Source organism: Schistocerca americana, chromosome 8 (assembly GCF_021461395.2).
Source record: "Schistocerca americana isolate TAMUIC-IGC-003095 chromosome 8, iqSchAmer2.1, whole genome shotgun sequence".
Lineage (NCBI taxonomy): Eukaryota > Metazoa > Arthropoda > Insecta > Orthoptera > Acrididae > Schistocerca > Schistocerca americana.
Window position 1 is genome coordinate 388,835,734 of NC_060126.1, and position 19,676 is coordinate 388,855,409.

Sequence of the window (19,676 nt, forward strand, 5' to 3'; positions counted from 1 at the left end):
TGTATGTGCTCTGTTGGTGGTGAAAATATTCCCTCCAATATTATTGTCTGTAATTTTTCCTTCTTTTCTTTACAGTTGAATTGTTTGGTAAGTTGAACATTGTATGATATCATTAGATAACATTTCAATTGGAACTAAAACAATAAATTTAAAAAATCTTCCAGAAGCTTCTCATAAAGTAGGAAATAATGGTAGGTTGCAGTGCTTGACATTATTAATGAGTTGTACTCTGTTAACTGACTGAGTAGGAAGCTGACAAAGATTCAGATTTCACAACACCCGTGGACATAAGAAATCCTTGATTGTTGAATAGAAGTAAATTATGACCCTTAAGCTTTCTTTTATTTTTTTCCTTTTATTAGCAGCATGTTGCAGATTAATCCATATAAATAACAGAAATGGTAATTTCACACTGTACAACTCAACATACAAGAACTGTAAAACTATATCTTTGACTGTTAATTATATTAAAATTCAAGCAATGATGTTCATAAGACAAGACTGTTTAATAATTACATATCAAGCTTTCAATGGGAATAATTACAGCAATTCGTAAATAATGGAAGGAGAAAGTGTAACTCATTGTATGGTTGAGATACTGAATTGACTACAGGCAACAACACAGAACATTGCCAGCTTACAGACACATGCTTCTTTAGAGTTAATATATCAATTAAAGTGGAGCGGTGGTTAGAACATTTGGCTGACATTCAGGACAATTACGGTTCAAAGCTCCTTCTGGCCATCCATATTTAGGTTTTCTGTGAGTTTTCTAAATTGCCTAAGACAACTGCCAGTATGGTTCCTGTGGAAGGACATAGCCGGTTTCCTTCTCCATTCTTCCTTGTTTCAATTTTGTGCTCCACCCATAAGGACTAGTTGTCAGAGATATATTAAACTTCTCAATCTTCTCTCCTTCTATTTGAGCTAATAGAATGCATGTACAAACCTGCATGGCTAAATTGTCCCAGTTGACTACATTTCACTGTCGCTTAGTTCATTTGTGTGACCAAGTGGGGTGGCGCAGTAGTGAGAACACTGGGCCCACATTGGGAAGGATAATGATGCAAATCACACCTGGCCATCCAGATGCAGGGTTTCCGTGATTTCCATGAATCGCTCCATTCAAATGCCGGGATGGTTCCTTTGAAAGAGCACAGCCAATTCTCTTCCCAGTCTTTGAGAAAATCCAAGCATATGCTCAGTCTCTAATGACCTTGATGTCTAAGGGACATTAAACCCTACTCTTTCTTCCCTTCTTCCTTGTTCAGTTGGAGTAAGGATTGTGTTGTATGGACTGGGCAAGGGGAGAAAGAGACAGGGATTATTGGTAAAGGGTGGCTGATGGCCAAGAGGGAAAAGCAGCAGACATGCAGGATAGCAGTGTGACTCTGGTGAGCTCATTCTGGCTACAGGCAGCTCACGATAACATTCTCTATTGGCTCTGAAGAAGGGGCCAGCAGAAAGCTAACAACATCATTAGTCTTGTTTGTGCACGTACCAATGACTCAACACCTCAGTTGCGCAGAGAATTGCCACCTTTCCATTATACGAGGGCGGTTCAGAAAGTAACCTCCGATTGGTCACAGTGCGGGTTGTGGGGGGAGTAGCGACGCCATCTGTGCGTTCACGCACTCAACAGGTCAGTCAGCATCAAGCCGTGGTCGAGTGAACGTCGTACCTGCACTAGTTTAGTTTTTGTGGTAGTTTGAAATGTGTGCTGCAATAGAAAACCCCGCCAAATGTGAAGTGCGTGCTGTCATAAGGTTTTTTACAGCCAAAGGATATTCTGCAGCAGCTATTCATCGTGAGCTTTGTGCCGTGTATGGACCAAGAGTTATGAGTGAAGGAGTTGTCCGTGAATGGGTACGTTTATTTAAAAGTGGACGAGAAAACATTCATGATGAAGAGAGGAGTGGTAGACCATCATTGGTGACTGACGAACTCGTTCAGGCAGTTGATGCAAAAGTTCGTGAAAACCAACGTTTCTCAATGTCGGAGTTGTCTACTGGTTTTCCACAGATTTCTAAGACTCTCTTGTACGAGATAGTGACAGCAAGATTGGGTTACCGTAAGTTCTGTGCACGATGGGTGCCCAAAATTCTTACCGACCACCACAAAACTCAAAGAATGGCCTCTGCATTAGACTTTCTGTCACGTTATGAGGACGAAGGAGAACCATTGTTAAACAGAATCGTGACCGGTGACGAAACCTGGATTAAGTACGTGAACCCTGAGACAAAAGAACAATCAAAGATGTGGGCACATTCAAATTCGCCTACCAAACTAAGAAAAACCTCGCAAGATTTTTCTGCCAGAAAACTGATGGCAACGGTGTTTTGGGATGCCAAAGGGGTGTTGTTGGTTGAATTCATGGAACGTGGTACGACCATTAATCAAGACGTGTACTGTGAAACAATAAAAAAGTTACGACGGGCTATACAGAACAAACGCCGTGGTATGCTGACTTCCGGTATCGTTTTTTTGCACGATAACGCACGTCCTCACTCTGCTCGCAGAACAACGGCCCTTCTTGAGTCCTTCAAGTGGGACGTTATCAACCATCCACCTTACAGCCCAGACCTGGCACCAAGTGATTATCACCTCTTCATGCATTTGAAGAAATGGCTCGGGTCACAGCGGTTTGATGACGACGAAGAGCTCAAAGATGCGGTCACAGGCTGGCTCCAGGCACAAGCGGGTGATTTTTATGCAGAAGGAATTTCAAAGCTTGTGAAGAGATACGATAAGTGCCTCAATCGCTATGGAGACTATGTAGAAAAATAGTCCAAAGATGTAGTTGTAAGATGTATATATTAAAATATTTTTATTTAACTTGGTGTATTTTTTTAAATCAACCGGAGGTTACTTTCTGAACGGCCCTCGTATATATTTCAGCAGATGCATCTCGCTACCATATTTATGGCTACTTTTAAGCTTTTCATTTATTTTGTGGTAACCAGTTTCAGTCAGTATTTGACCATCTTCAGACCTCGTACCATGATGGTAGGCAGTGACAGTGAACAGAGCAGGTGTTATGACTCTATGAACATCAGACAGTTGACATTTGTGGAGCCATAACATCTGCTCCGTTCACCACCTATCATCATGGTACGTGATCTGAAGATAGTCAAAAACTCACCAAAACCTGTTGCCATAAAATAAATGTTTTTTTATGGTCAAGACTCTTTGTGTTTGTTTTTAAAATACTTTTGCCAGACCTCTGTTTCTACGAGAAATGTTCTCAAAAAGTACAGTTTTAAGCTTGTTCTACTTATTATTTACCTGAATGAGATTTTCACTCTGCAGCGGAGTGTGCGCTGATATGAAACTCCCTGGCAAATTAAAACTGTGTGCCCGACCGAGACTCGAACTCGGGACCTTTGCCTTTCGCGGGCAAGTGCTCTACCAACTGAGCTACCGAAGCACGACTCACGCCCGGTACTCACAGCTTTACTTCTGCCAGTACCTCGTCTCCTACCTTCCAAACTTTACAGAAGCTCTCCTGCGAACCTGTCTGGGACATAGTTATCTAGGTCTGCCATGATTTGGAACATGTTGTGGCAGTGGTCAGTTCTAAATTGAGCAATGGGACACTAAAATGTGTAATTCTGTCTCTCATTGCATCCATAATAGATTTTGCCTTCTTCTAGGATATCCCACTTTGTGTTGAAAGGGACAGTCTGCTTTCAATGTTTGTACACTCTGGATATTGACAAATTTACAGTTTCTTACTTCAAATTCTGTTTTCTGAATACTTTTCTGAAATGCCAGTGAGATGGTGGAGAATAATAAGACAGCAGGGGGCTATATGAGACTAAAATGTTTATCCTCTTTATATTTACAGCAATCTCACAACTTGATGTCAAATAGGTCTGTGCCTGAAAGGGAATATAATTTAGTTTCATGTATCAGCATTGGTTTCAGGCATCTTATGGTCAGTTTACGTGTTTTATTCAGAACAAGACCGATCATCCTGCCATGAACTGATGTGATTTATGTTGTATGAAACAGATGAAATTTTTCAACTCAATAGAACTGTGCTGTGGCCATTGTCCTTGATGTTTGTGGTTGTACATCCAACCCCAGCTGTATTAATTTTTCAAATCAGTTTTACAAAAGGATAACTTCACTTTAATAAGAAGTAAATAGTTTTGATATGTTGCTGAGTAATCCAAGGTCATTATGAAATAATTTAATAAGTCATTATGCTTTAGATTTTTCCAGTGCATTTAAGTTGCATTTTCTGTAATTCTTTACTGTATTTCAAACAAAAAGCAATTGTGTAAATTTTCAGTGTATTTCGTTTTAGGTGGTTATCTTCATAATTGCTTAGATTCGCAGATACTATAACATCACTATGCACAAATCTTTTAATATTTGGTGCATGGGTGTCTACAGGGTGGAGCAAGAGGGAAGAATGTGTTGTGAAGAAAGCCTTAGCCCAAGTCGCCATGCTCAGGTCTGTGAGTTGCCACCGAACTTCAGACAGCAGCCGCTCAAAGTGCAGCGGGCGTCTGTGCACTATAGCATTGCTTGCCTACTTATGTATAACAAGCAAGAATGTCTTTTGCAAATGCACAAAGAACTGTCATCAAAGAAGAATGTAGCTCATTTCGATGTTTTGTGCCAAGATAGGAGCAGCTCTCCATCTAGGCTTCTTCATAAGCCCATAATTATTTTAGATTTGACAAACTTTAAGAAAGAATGTACACAAAATTAAACTCTAATTTAGTACTTCTCCTAAAAAATTTTATGTAAGCATTTTGATGTAATATAGTATAAACAACCACTTCAAAGCAAGAATCCCTTGGCTGTTGTTTTCCCCAGCCTTGTCATTATGATTTGCCTTCTCAATAAGTATATTGTATACATTGTAGAGCTGCACACTGCCCTTAAGACAACAGAACAGTTGAGGCATAACTGAGCCAACAGCTTCTCATTTGTTCTGATTGCATTAGTGTTCTGCAAGCATTGCAGCAAATATACCCAGCAAAGAAATGAGTCATACAACACAGAGCATACATATCCCTCTTCAGACTCAGGGAAAGGATGTATCTTCTCCAGTATACAGCTCCTGGGTCTGCCAACAGATCTTTTTCTGTGTATCCAAGATTTCCTTGAGCCAGCTACTTGACATTGTGAGGTGGTGGCTTTTTGTTACTGTTGGTATGTAGCAACACCTCATTTGAATGTCACACATGAGTGATCGAATTGCTGCCAGACCAGTGATGGTAGCATCTCCGTGTTTCGAGCCCATTACTGGGAACTGAGCTGTGGCCTGATGTCCATGTGCAAGGTAAACTAGTGCTGCCACCAAGTGTTGCTGTGGCTGAGAGCCAAACCAAAATTGATGCTAGTTCAGTTCTCCATTATGTTGCAGTTAACTGTTATCAAAAATTCTTAATTTTTGCTGTATTGGGGCCAGCGAAGAGTTCAAAGCTATGCTTAATTAGAAATTTGAGTTGGTATTTGATTATCGACCATGCTAATATGTATGACCTCCTTTATCACGTAGTCCCGGAAAGACAAAACTGAGAATATCAACTTTGTCTTTCCACACACTTTGTGTTGTCCTGCACTGAGAACATGCTCTGCTATTGCAGTTTTATGTAGATGACCCACGGTTGTATGATGATGGTGTTTATCTCAATGGTCTTGCACAGTATGACAAATTTTGCCAATGTAAGCTACTTGCGTGGTGCCAAAGCACACGGGAATCTGTGGAAGTTAGGAGTCAGACCAACAGTGAAAACAACTGCCATTCCCTGTGGGCTGCCATATATATTTTTTTTTTAATAGCCAGAGAGACATGCAACATGGGAGGTCAGGAGTGCCAGACAGTGGAGGAACAGTAAGCATCAGATGGTGAAACCAACTATCAGGCCATAGTGTACCTCATACCGGTAACTGTGATGAGATGAAGCAACTCTAATCTACCTCAGAGTAGGACACTGTTGAACTTCATACACCAACAGGAGGACCCTCCAGTCTGCAATGCCTGTGGGGTGTGAACCACTATATGTCACAGTTTAACATTTTGATGAGAGGGTAGAAGGCCATTTAAGTGAGAACCTGCCTTCTATTTTAGCTGATGGTAAGACGAGTGTTATAAAATTATGAAATTTTATGTAGTGCATCAACTCCAGTCCAAGCTTTTAGCCTTGAGGTTTTAGTGTGTTGCACAATGATTAGCTCATTTATGTGTTGCATTATTTTATATCTGTCCATTAAATTTGTTGGAGGGGGAGGGGAGGGGGGACAGCCATGGGTGAGTGTATGCATTTATCCCTCTTCTCTTCGAAGTTTGTGCACACTATTTTTTCATACAAAGATGTATCCTATGTACACCTATGTGTACCACTGGGCTTTAAGTCTCAGACACTACATATGTTTCCTTTCCGATCCATGAACTTTTGAGCTAATTATTCAGTGTGGGAGAAGATCCTGTCTGTTACTAGGAATAGGAAATTCATAAGCTGAAAATTACCGAGCAAATTCATAAACTGAAAATTACCAAGAATATTCACACATTATAAGCAAATAAAGGATCACAGTAAAATAGTCTCGGAGCTTTGTGGCTTCTTTTGCCACAGCCCTGAGGAAACTGTTAGCTGAAGTTAACCCAACAATAGACACAAACGAACGAGTCTTGCACAAATACTTTTTTAACTTCAAATCCATTTACAATGCAATACCTGTTACTGTGTTTGTGTCTGCTTTCAAATTAATGGTAAGCGCTGTAGTTTGGCAGTGAGATATAACCTGAATACAGCACTGAAGTACCATCTTCTACAAGAAGGTATGTAAGATGCAATACCCAGGGGAAAAAGGGGAAAAATTGCAAAGGCAAACATAACCCAGATGTAAAGAAAAACAAAATAGTCTGGCTGTATTGGAAACTCCTGTATCAGATTAACTAGAAGCAGAGTAATCACTAGTGACAGTCAAGTTCAACAGTATTGTGAATGTAAAATACACATGTTTCCTTTTACAATTCATTATTTATGGTATTACTTCTAGTAATTAGTCTCTGCAGTGTTGCCACATTATGTACTTCATAAGAGTCTCTTGTGAATTTCTTCATTTCAATGACTGCTTCACAGCCTGTGCCATCTTGATCCTTCCTACCAACACCAGCTTTTCTGAATTGTGCAGCCGAGAACTCTATCAGCAATTAATCCTACTTTTTCCTAACCCTCCTAGCCTCAACTTTTATTAGTCACTTTCCTTCACCCACGTATCCTTTTCCCTGTTCCCAATTCAACACTACAAGCCTTCTATTCCATCAACATACCCACAGCATTTTACTTCTCTTCTCTTCTTTTCTGCTCCCTTCCCCTCTGTCTAACCTCCAGATTTCAGCTAGCTGCCCTACCTTCTCCACACCTCATCCCTGTATGCTCTCACACATCCCTATATGCTCCCACATACAGCACTTTACTATCCCGCACCCCTACCCTGTTATCCCTCCCTCTTCCTGCCCCGGCCTTCTCCTCACTATCCACGCCACCCAAATTGCTTCTCCCATGATGCACTGTTGCTCGCAGTCAGCCTCAGCAACCAGAGACAATGGTTTTTGTGTGTGTGTGTGTGTGTGTGTGTGTGTGTGTGTGTGTGTGTGCGCGCGCGCGTGCGCATGAGAGAGAGTTGTGTTTTGCGTGAATTTGTGTGTATGTTGTTTAATTCAGAAGAAAATCTTTGACTGAAAGCGTACTTGTTTAGCTGTCTTTTAGTTGGTCTGTCTGTGACTCATCATCATTTCCACAGGATGGTGAGTGGCAGTCTATCCGTTTGCATAATATTGTCATTATTCCAAAACTTTTTTAACTGCATAGAATTGTCAGAGCACAGTACATGCCACGCAGACATTATCAGTGCTGTATATTTTATGACTGATGTTTCGGTCTTTCTTTTCTCAGGTAGATTCCCGCCAGTTTCCTGTAACTGTCCATTTTAATAAACGAACATGGCCTGATTATGTGAGAGAAGCTTACAAGAAGGCATGTAAGATCCACACACAACTTCCAGAAGGTGGAATACTTGTTTTTGTGACAGGTTGGTTATTAAGTGTTGTTATTACAGATAAACAAAACTGTCCATCACTTTTCTCCCTCATTCCTGACATTTTTTTATAGAATAAATGTGACCAAGTGAGCAAACAAAAATGATATCCATTTGGGGCAACACTATCTACTAAAGCCAGGAATATTTCAAAATACAGTAACTCAGTATTGTACTATAAATACACAGCAATAATTAAAAGGTAATAAAGCAGCAGCATAATGGGAATTGTTATTTAGTATTCCACTTTGACATCATACTATATCAGGTGCTAGAAAAAAAGTGATGGACATTTCATCATATACTCATTTAGTAAGAGCATCTTATTTGCTTCATTACCTATTTCAAATTCTGTAATAAAAAGTTCTTGAGACAGAGAGCAAAAATTTAATAAATGACATTTGCATAATGGGGTAATCTGTAATTTTTATTTGTTACAACCAACATTAAAAGGTGCTGCTTATTGAACAATTATTTGATTTCTATTGTCATTCAGTGATTACTCCAGAGTTTCAGAAATTGTTTAGGAAATTAGTTGAACAAATATTGATGCGGGTAAGATTTCCAATTGTCAGCTGGTTGCATTAGGACATCTCATACAAAGTGGGAAAAGAGAACAAGGGACTTGAATAAGTATTTTTAATTAATCACAGTGAATTTTTGAAAAGAGTGAAAGATTTGTTTTGGAAAAACACCTAGGTTGTGGCCAACACTTTCTGCATCACCCTTTCTCACTGGAGTGTTGGTTGAATGAGGTATGTAAAAGAGCTTCTGTGGAGTTGCAGAGTTGAAGAGATTTACTAACAGATTGCAGTTTTGAGGAAAAAAGAAGAAGAAGAAAGCAGTTGCCATTTGTGGCCCAGCCCATAGCAGTATACACTTGACTGTAAAGTGAAAATTCACTCCAATGTACAAATTTTGTTTTGGAGAATAAACAATTAATGGCTAACTTTTAAGTCAAATTACCTGCATTGGCAAAGTATCATTCTAAAAATGCATTGTTTAATTGCGTATATGTTCTAAGTTTTTTTTGCACATAGTATGACCTTCGCAACTAGCCATATGTAGTGTATCTGAATAGTGCAAAGTCATGTCATGCTTCTGGTTACATGTAAATGTAAATCTCTCAATAATTAGCTCAGTAAGCTTCTGACTTGGCTCAGATCATTAAACATCCCATATTTTTATTTATTCCATAAAATAATAATGATTAAAAATGTATAATTCATGTATATAGTTATGTAAAACAATTAGCTGTAATGGTGTTAGATTCTGAAAACTAATTTTTGAGTAACATACAGTCCTTTAGTGTAATATTTAATAAAAGCTAGCTGATGATCAAGCACTGTCCAGTAATTTATCCATCTAAGTCTTTTGTTAGACAGTAAAAGTAATTTTATTTACAGGTTTTTTAGCCATAAGTACAAATTTTAAATAGTGTTTTACACATCCACACTAAAATTAATTTAACACAAATGTCATCAGGAGTTTTGACCATAAGCCTAGCAGCTCTGAAAACAGTGAATTTTCTCCTTCACTTCAGACTTCCAGGTTGACAGGCCTGGTTGCCATGTAAAACTTTCCTCTAATATTCACAACAGTCCATCATATGACAATGGCTACAAGACTCTGTTAGTACCAACATTCTTGATTGAAAGTAATCAATTGTCATTCTATCAGTGCAAAGTTGACATCCATATTATATCTATTTTTACACCTTCCTATTTTCTTTTAAATTTATTGTAGTGTTTATAAATTTCAGCAGTCTCTCAATACATGTGTGCAGGATAGTGCATTATTTTTGATATGACACTCATCTCACTGAATTTTATTTCATGATTACCCTCTTGGTACAAATGTTCTGCAATCACTGATTTCTCCGTATGTCCCTGACAGTAATTCCTCTTATGTTCAAATGAACAGGTGTTAACACTTTTTTTTTTTTTGTTACCAGTATGTAGTAGTCCACAAAAAACAAGAAATTTTATATACATCTGGTGTACGCAAAGGATGCTGTATACCTTGTGCCAGTCTTAAATATTCTTTTATCTTCCTAGTGAGTCTGAAAATAGTTTCAACTCCACACTTGCCAAATACTTTTCCAATGCAGTCTGTAATCTTAATGGAAGAAAAACATTCCCATTTGGTAGCCATTGTCCCTGATTGATACTGATTGTCTCCATAAGGCGAATAGCATGAGGTATCTCCTCCGAATAATTACTTCCAGTTAAGAATGTTGACACTACCAAAAATAGTCTTGAAGTCAGTTCCATGTGTTGGACTGTGGTACCCTCTTTACTGCCTATACATTCAATATTCCCTCGTGTTGTGATTGTAAGTCACTGCTTCACCTCTGACAGAAGTTTTAAGTGAAGTTAATACTCACCATGAAAGCCTACATTGTATGATCAGTGAACACTTGTTTAAATTATTTTTACTATTCATCCTATGCCCAATCCCAATCCCAAAGCATATCACTCAACAATATTTTTGTTTTTTGCATTCAGTAGGGCATAAATGTATCAAGTTTGGTTGATGGAACATGAACTTATTTTTATACTCATCATCAAATAATTCATTTATGCCTGTATGTAAGTCATCTGCATTTAACAATTAAATATATTGTGCTGCAATTTTTTAATAGAAATGCAATTGTCTTGTGTAATAACTACAAATATTTACTTTACTAGTACAAAATTGGAAAACAACATGATTTTTGATAAAGAATCACACATGTTGAAACAGTTGTTAAAATCATGATCTATCTGGTATTTATTTTGCTGCACTGCATATTTCAGAACTTTTTCTTGTTTCTGTCTTTTAGGTCAGAAGGAAGTGAAGACACTGGTGCAAAAACTGAGGAAAACATTTCCCTACCATAAGAACAAGAAGTCTGCACTTGTTAATGGCACCAAGGAAGAAAAGAAAACCAGAATTTCTAAGGCAGATGAGGAAGACGAAGAGTTAGAGTTAGATATGAAACGTGCAATTTCTAGTGTCCGTAAAAATCGCTCAAGCAAGTCACAAACTGTTCCCTTACCTGAAATAGATCTTAGCAGCTACTCAGCAGTTCCTGTGGATGATACAGAAGGAGATCTCTTGGCAGAAGATGAAGGTGGTATTGAAGATGACGATGACTTGGAAACTGAATGGGAAAAGGAAGGGGAATTCAGGCAGGTGCTGGGCGGCCAGCCATTGTGGGTACTCCCACTATACTCATTACTCTCTACTCGTGAACAGTCCAAGGTTAGTATTATTAATTATGTAACAAAAGCCCAAAGTTTACACTGTAAGGAATTGAACTAAAATGTGTTGAAAAGAGAATCTGGTACAAATTTTTCTCTTCATGATTACAGACTGTTTTCACTATACCATGCTTATCACAAACTTTCAAAAGAGTTATTTAATCAAAATATGTGGATTGTTTCTTAAACTCTTCTAAATACATAGGGGGAGACATTTTTAATGAAACATTAGTATCAGAATGAATCGAGTTAATCATTCTCCATATAGTGTCTTTTGCTTTGTGTTGAAGGTCATTTGTAAATATGTGGGTCGTTTCAAAAGTCCTGCACACTGGCATTATGGTGGTGTGATCAAGTTGTAATACGTGGCAGTTGTGAACAAGACTAAAGGTATGGTAGTCATATGTGTGTTTGCTGATTCCCTTGGCCATGTCATGAATAATTCAGTTTTAAAATGTAAGGTGAATCCAAGTCATGTCAGATTACACATAGTGACCAGTATTCCTACACCAAAATCAAATCCCTATATGGAAGGAATCCAACAGAAATTTACAGCACTTTGAGAGAGATGTGTGGGAATAGTGTAGTGGATTGTAGCAGAGTATCATGGTGGTATGTTTGTTTCTGTGAATGTTGTATAAGCACTGAGGACAACCCAAGAAGTGGAAGACCATCAACTGCAACTGACTACATCTCCCAGGTTATTGTTAATGACATTTTGAGAGAGGATTAGTAAAAAACGTATGAGGAAATTGTATATGAAGCCAAAATGTCTGTCACATCAGTTTATAGAATCATAACAGATAAGTTAACGATGAGAAAGGTTGCTGCGGGATGGGTTCTGCACGATCTGAGTGAAGGGCAGAAAACAGGCTGTAAAAGAGTTACAGAAGAATTGCTTCTATGTTACCGAACAGAGAGAGAACAGTTTATGAAAAGGATTGCTATGCATAGTGGAGATGCTCGGTCACAGATAGGCACAACAAAAAGACTGTCACGGATGTAGCTTTCGGCTAGTAAATGTCTTCATCAAAATTAGATGACAAACACACACATACACACTCATGCAAACACAACTCTCACATACATGACTGTGTTCTCTGGCACCTGTGGCCGTGCTGCCTTGACAAACACCTTACTGGCCAAAAGCTATGTTTTGTTGTACCTATCTGCTACTCAGCATTTCCACTGTATGGAGAGTAACAACTTTCCATTTCACAATATTGTTACATTCCATCCTGAATCATAGCTGCAGATATGCCCCAGGAGGTGTCTAACAGGCGCATATTGCAAGCTGTTTGTGCTAAATGCTTTGCGCCCAAAAATGCATCAAGGAAGGCTTGACATGCTTGCAGCTAGTGCCCTCACTTTGCGTGATAATACTAGACCACATATTGCCCTACCAGTGAGAGAAATGCCCAACACATATGGGCAGTAAATACTTCCCCGAATAATCTGAGAGCTCAACAATGAAGGTGCCATGTCTGGAATACAGAATTTGTCAAAAGCGGTGGGAAGCTATCGTAAGCAAGAATGAAGAATGTATTGAAGGTCTGTAAAGGTATCTTGTAAAATAAATTATTTTCTTCAGTTCTGTTTTACAGTATGCAGAACTTTTGAAGTGACCTGCGTATATACCTGTGATACAGGTAATTTGTTTCTGTGGATTACCTATAAGCAGACACATTCACATTAGATCTTTGACCCTATTGATGATCGAAAAAATACTTTTTGTCACTAGCATTTCTGAACTCAATTTACAGTAAGTGAACAGTATTTCAAAACTATTATCTCCCTATTGTATATGATGAAGATAGGAAAATGTTGAATGAAAATAATGTAACCAGTTGACAGACAATTAAAATATAATATAAGTAACTATAAGGGGATAGTTTATGACGCACTGAATACAAAATTTACATTTTGTCTTTTCTGTACTTCCAGTTCTGATCAAGACTCATAAAAGTTGAACAGGTACAGTGAAACCCCACTTTTACACTTTTCAAGGGACTTCAAAATCTGGTGTAAAATGTGGGAAAATGTAAAATGTTGGAAATAACACTTTAAGCTGTCAAAGTTACATATAGGGTACCCTCCTTGCACTTTATGTATGATGTATGCACATAACAGGATACAAAAGACTTGTCAGGGACTTCTTTATTGTCTAATGAAGGTTTATTATCTAATAAAAACTGCTGATGCAAGTGGAAGTGATAACTGTCAGGGGAAGTAGGAACGTTTGACTCAGTTTCTTCTGTCATAAGTGATGTTTTTGAAAGCCTGCAACTGTCATTCATTATTTACATAATGAAATACTGCACTAGTTATTTTTTCGTGCTTAGCACGACGTGTTTCAAGAATTTTTTCTCATTGTCAAGCGCAAATATATACATAAGTATTTTGTATGGTGGTTGAATATGTGTTATTCTGCGTATCTTGCACTGTAGCTGTCTTTTTGAGGTTATCAGGTACTGTGTCACATCAGTTATGCAAAAAACCACTCACACACAAACTAGCACTCACATTGTTTGTTTGTGTAACATCACAAAAAATACATACATAAATAGTGCACTTGACAACAAGAATAAATTCTCGAAACACATTTTGCCAAGTAGACTTGGCAGTGGTGGGAGATACGGCATGAATTGTTCCAACTTTTACATGTTTGCCAGTTCAAATCTGCGGAGTAGAGTGCCCTGGTGTCAAGAAACTTAACCGTGTAATATTTATAAACACTACTGGACAGCCAACATCATGGCAGCGCCGTTTTTCTCCACAAACATTTTTTCGTACTGTGTTAACTGTGGGAAAATCATAAATATATTGATGCAAAATCAGGTGCAAATTAACATTGTGGGCATAGGAAATTTGACGGGACCAATAAAAAATGTCATAAATGGCGGGAAAACGTTAATTCTGGGAACATAAAAGTGAGGTTATATTGTATATTGTTGTACATACACCCACTGTGATCATGACAGTTGTGAATAATAATGTATCATTGGATACAAATGATGTTGAGCAGTTGATTAGCTTGTGGAAAAGGGCGATGACGAGCTGACCTTTCAGTCACAATTCCTTTTTAGTGACTCTCTCTCTCTCTCTCTCTCTCTCTCTCTCTCTCTGTCTGTCACACACACACACACACACACACACACACACACACACACACACACACACACAGAGAGAGAGAGAGAGAGAGAGAGAGAGAGAGAGAGAGAGAGAGAGAGAGAGGGGGGGGGGGCGGATTTCTCTTAAAGCTCATTTAGTTTTCTTTCTTTTCTACATGTCTTTTATCTAAAGAAATCAACAAACTTTTTGACACTTGCTCATTGTTGTGTAGATAAGAAATTCATTTCATTGCATTCAAAACTTAATAAATTCTATTACATCAATAACTGGTCTGAAAAGAAAAAATATTGTTAATACGGTCGAAAAGAAAAAATATTGTCAATACTGAATATGAAATATTTAAAATGAATGGTGAGACATGTTGTTGTTGTTGTTGTTGTGGTCTTCAGTCCTGAGACTGGTTTGATGCAGCTCTCCATGCTACTCTATCCTGTGCAAGCTTTTTCATCTCCCAGTACCTACTGCAACCTACATCCTTCTGAATCTGCTTAGTGTATTCATCTCTTGGTCTCCCTCTACGATTTTTACCCTCCACACTGCCCTCCAATACTAAATTGGTGATCCCTTGATGCCTCAGAACATGTCCTACCAACCGATCCCTTCTTCTAGTCAAGTTGTGCCACAAACTTCTCTTCTTCCCAATCCTATTCAGTACTTCCTCATTAGTTATGTGATCTACCCATCTAATCTTCAGCATTCTTCTGTAGCACCACATTTCGAAAGCTTCTATTCTCTTCTTGTCCAAACTATTTATCGTCCATGTTTCACTTCCATACATGGCTACACTCCATACGAATACTTTCAGAAATGACTTCCTGACACTTAAATCAATACTGGATGTTAACAAATTTCTCTTCTTCAGAAACGCTTTCCTTGCCATTGCCAGCCTACATTTTATATCCTCTCTACTTCGACCATCATCAGTTATTTTGCTCCCCAAATAGCAAAACTCCTTTACTACTTTAAGTGTCTCATTTCCTAATCTAATTCCCTCAGCATCACCCGACTTAATTAGACTACATTCCATTATCCTTGTTTTGCTTTTGTTGATGTTCATCTTACATCCTCCTTTCAAGACACTGTCCATTCCGTTCAACTGCTCTTCCAAGTTCTTTGCTGTCTCTGACAGAATTACAATGTCATCGGCGAACCTCAAAGTTTTTATTTCTTCTCCATGAATTTTAATGTCTACTCCGAATTTTTCTTTTGTTTCCTTTACTGCTTGCTCAATATACAGATTGAACAACATCGGGGAGAGGCTACAACCCTGTCTTACTCCCTTCCCAACCACTGCTTCCCTTTCATGTCCCTCGACTCTTATAACTGCCATCTGGTGTCTGTACAAATTGTAAATAGCCTTTCGCTCCCTATATTTTACCCCTGCCACCTTTAGAATTTGAAAGAGAGTATTCCAGTCAACATTGTCAAAAGCTTTCTCTAAGTCTACAAATGCTAGAAACGTAGGTTTGCCTTTCCTTAATCTTTCTTCTAAGATAAGTCGTAAGGTCAGTATTGCCTCACGTGTTCCAGTGTTTCTACGGAATCCAAACTGATCTTCCCCGAGGTTGGCTTCTACTAGTTTTTCCATTCGTCTGTAAAGAATTCGTGTTAGTATTTTGCAGCTGTGACTTATTAAACTGATAGTTCGGTAATTTTCACATGTGTCAACACCTGCTTTCTTTGGGATTGGAATTATTATATTCTTCTTGAAGTCTGAGGGTATTTCGCCTGTCTCATACATCTTGCTCACCAGATGGTAGAGTTTTGTCAGGACTGGCTCTCCCAAGGACGTCAGTAGTTCCAATGGAATATTGTCTACTCCGAGGGCCTTGTTTCGACTCAGGTCTTTCAGTGCTCTGTCAAACTCTTCACGCAGTATCATATCTCCCATTCCATCTTCATCTACATCCTCTTCCATTTCCATAATATTGTCCTCAAGTACATCGCCCTTGTATAGACCCTCTATATACTCCTTCCACCTTTCTGCCTTCCCTTCTTTGCTTAGAACTGGGTTTCCATCTGAGCTCTTGATGTTCATACAAGTGGTTCTCTTATCTCCAAAGGTCTCTTTAATTTTCCTGTAGGCAGTATCTATCTTACCCCTAGTGAGATAGGCCTCTACATCCTTACATTTGTCCTCTAGCCATCCCTGCTTAGCCATTTTGCACTTCCTGTCGATCTCATTTTTGAGACGTTTGTATTCCTTTTTGCCTGCTTCATTTACTGCATTTTTATATTTTCTCCTTTCATCAATTAAATTCAATATTTCTTCTGTTACCCAAGGATTTCTACTAGTCCTCGTCTTTTTACCTACTTGATCCTCTGCTGCCTTCACTACTTCATCCCTCAAAGCTACCCATTCTTCTTCTACTGTATTTCTTTCCCCCATTCCTGTCAATTGCTCCCTTATGCTCTCCCTGAATCTCTGTACAACCTCTGGTTCTTTTAGTTTATCCAGGTCCCATCTCCTTAAATTCCCACCTTTTTGCAGTTTCTTCAGTTTTAATCTACAGGTCATAACCAATAGATTGTGGTCAGAGTCCACATCTGCCCCTGGAAATGTCTTACAATTTAAAACCTGGTTCCTAAAACTCTGTCTTACCATTATATAATCTATCTGATACCTTTTAGTATCTCCAGGGTTCTTCCATGTATACAACCTTCTTTCATGATTCTTAAACCAAGTGTTAGTTATGATTATGTTGTGCTCTGTGCAAAATTCTACCAGGCGGCTTCCTCTTTCATTTCTTAGCCCCAATCCATATTCACCTACAATGTTTCCTTCTCTCCCTTTTCCTACACTCGAATTCCAGTCACCCATGACTATTAAATTTTCGTCTCCCTTCACAATCTGAATAATTTCTTTTATTTCATCATACATTTCTTCAATTTCTTCATCATCTGCAGAGCTAGTTGGCATATAAACTTGTACTACTGTAGTAGGGGTGGGCTTCGTATCTATCTTGGCCACAATAATGCGTTCACTATGCTGTTTGTAGTAGCTTACCCGCATTCCTATTTTCCTACTCATTATTAAACGTACTCCTGCATTACCCCTATTTGATTTTGTGTTTATAACCCTGTAGTCACCTGACCAGAAGTCTTGTTCCTCCTGCCACTGAACTTCACTAATTCCCACTATATCTAACTTCAACCTATCCATTTCCCTTTTTAAATTTTCTAACCTACCTGCCCGATTAAGGGATCTGACATTCCACGCTCCGATCCGTAGAATGCCAGTTTTCTTTCTCCTGATAACGACGTCCTCCTGAGTAGTCCCCGCCCGGAGATCCGAATGGGGGACTATTTTACCTCCGGAATATTTTACCCAAGAGGACGCCATCATCATGTAATCATACAGTAAAGCTGCATGCCCTTGGGAAAAATTACGGCTGTAGTTTCCCCTTGCTTTCAGCCGTTCGCAGTACCAGCACAGAAAGGCTGTTTTGGTTATTGTTACAAGGCCAGATCAGTCAATCATCCAGACTGTTGCCCTTGCAACTACTTAAAAGGCTGCTGCCCCTCTTCAGGAACCACACGTTTGTCTGGCCTCTCAACAGATACCCCTCCGTTGTGGTTGCACCTATGGTACAGCTATCTGTATCGCTGAGGCACGCAAGCCTCCCCACCAACGGCAAGGTCCATGGTTCATGGGGGTGGTGGTGAGACATAAAAAGATTTTATTCACAAGAAGGAATGATAAAAGTGTGGCAAGGCAGGAAGAAATATGCAAAAGAAAACTGATTATTCTTTGGGGCTGCTGATCCATCTTTTGAAGAAAGAAAAGAGGATTCATTAATCAGATAAGAGAGGACAGGTTGCTTACATACGATAATCAGATCAAGAGAAACGTATAATAAGAACAGGAGGAAGTGAGTATGTGCAAAGAATATGGTAGAGCCGTTCCTCTATGTGTGTTTTCCTTTTCTCCGGTCTCTGAAAAAGCTTTCTGTTGAGCTATGTTATGATGTACGAGTGATATCTTATTTTCTCTTTCTATAGAAAAATCCAATGTTTTAAGCACTGCTACCTGCAGTCACACATTTAATTATTAATAGTGAGTTAGTGAGTCACACCTTTCTGTCTACCTTTACATTATATATATATATATATATATATATATATATATATATATATATATATATATATATATATATATATTAACTGTTATATTATTGTTAGGTATTTGAAACTCCTCCAGAGGGATGCCGTCTGTGTGTTGTGGCAACCAATGTGGCAGAAACGTCTTTGACAATACCAAACATCAAGTATGTGGTAGACAGTGGTCGTACCAAAACTCGTCTGTATGATAAAGTGACAGGTGTTTCTGCATTTGCTGTTGTCTGGGCCAGCAAAGCTGCTGCCAATCAGAGGGCTGGTCGTGCAGGTCGTATGGGACCAGGACATTGTTACCGGTACGTTAATTGCAGAATGTACATTATTTTTAAAAATAAAAAGCTATTGAGTTTCAAACAGTGTCAGATGGTTGAATACCCATGAGGTTTCGGACAAGTGTTTGATGTCCGTTGTCAGTTACTGCTTGACAATGTCAGAGGAGCACCTGTTCAAAAGCTCAAGGATATTTAATATTTAATCAATTGATGTGACTAAAAGCGCAGGTAATTTGATTAATTTAAAAGCTATTATAATTGTTTGCTAAGAATTTTTAAGGGAAAAGAATGGGTAAAATCATTAAAAATAATTAACTTTGGACATATGTAGAACATTCAGAGGAGTGATGCAAATTTAGGAATTAGAGGGCCCTGTACTCTTTCTAATTGACTATGTCCCATAACTCGCTGGTGCTTTTGCAACTCCTCTGCCGTCTCCAGTTTTTGCAGAACAATACTCTTGGTTCTGAAAGCATTGACTTTCTGTTTTCACCTAGACTGATCCAGAGCACCATTCTTCAGGCTTGGCTATGCAGCTTTTTGCAATATTTCCATCAATCTGACGTTTCCAAGGTCAACTCTCATCTATAACAGCTTCTACTGCCCAAGAGTGCTGTTAAATAGAACAGTACTTTGGTTGTGACTTAATGCTTTTTTGTTATCCTAAATGCCAGGCAGATAATTTGATCTCACTGTGTTGCAAAAATTTTGTGCTCAGTTCTGTCAGAAACCTCCTAGTTTTATTGTTTGGAAAAAGTGGCATAACATTCAGCTGGTTCTACTATTTCATTGTTACTAAAGCAAATATCTATCCTGCTAAGATTATGTATTTCTTCTGTAACCT

The 19,676-nt window shown here is 38.6% G+C and overlaps 1 protein-coding gene across 1 annotated transcript in view; it reads left to right on the top strand.

Annotated features, from left to right (window-relative positions):
- Positions 1-19,676, top strand: part of LOC124545017 (probable ATP-dependent RNA helicase kurz) — a 133,520-nt gene that overhangs the window by 50,098 nt on the left and 63,746 nt on the right. The window contains exons 7-9 of the mRNA XM_047123794.1: positions 7,923-8,058; positions 10,889-11,310; positions 18,624-18,856. Coding sequence (XP_046979750.1) covers positions 7,923-8,058; positions 10,889-11,310; positions 18,624-18,856 — 791 coding nt within the window. The remainder of the gene's footprint in view (positions 1-7,922; positions 8,059-10,888; positions 11,311-18,623; positions 18,857-19,676) is intronic.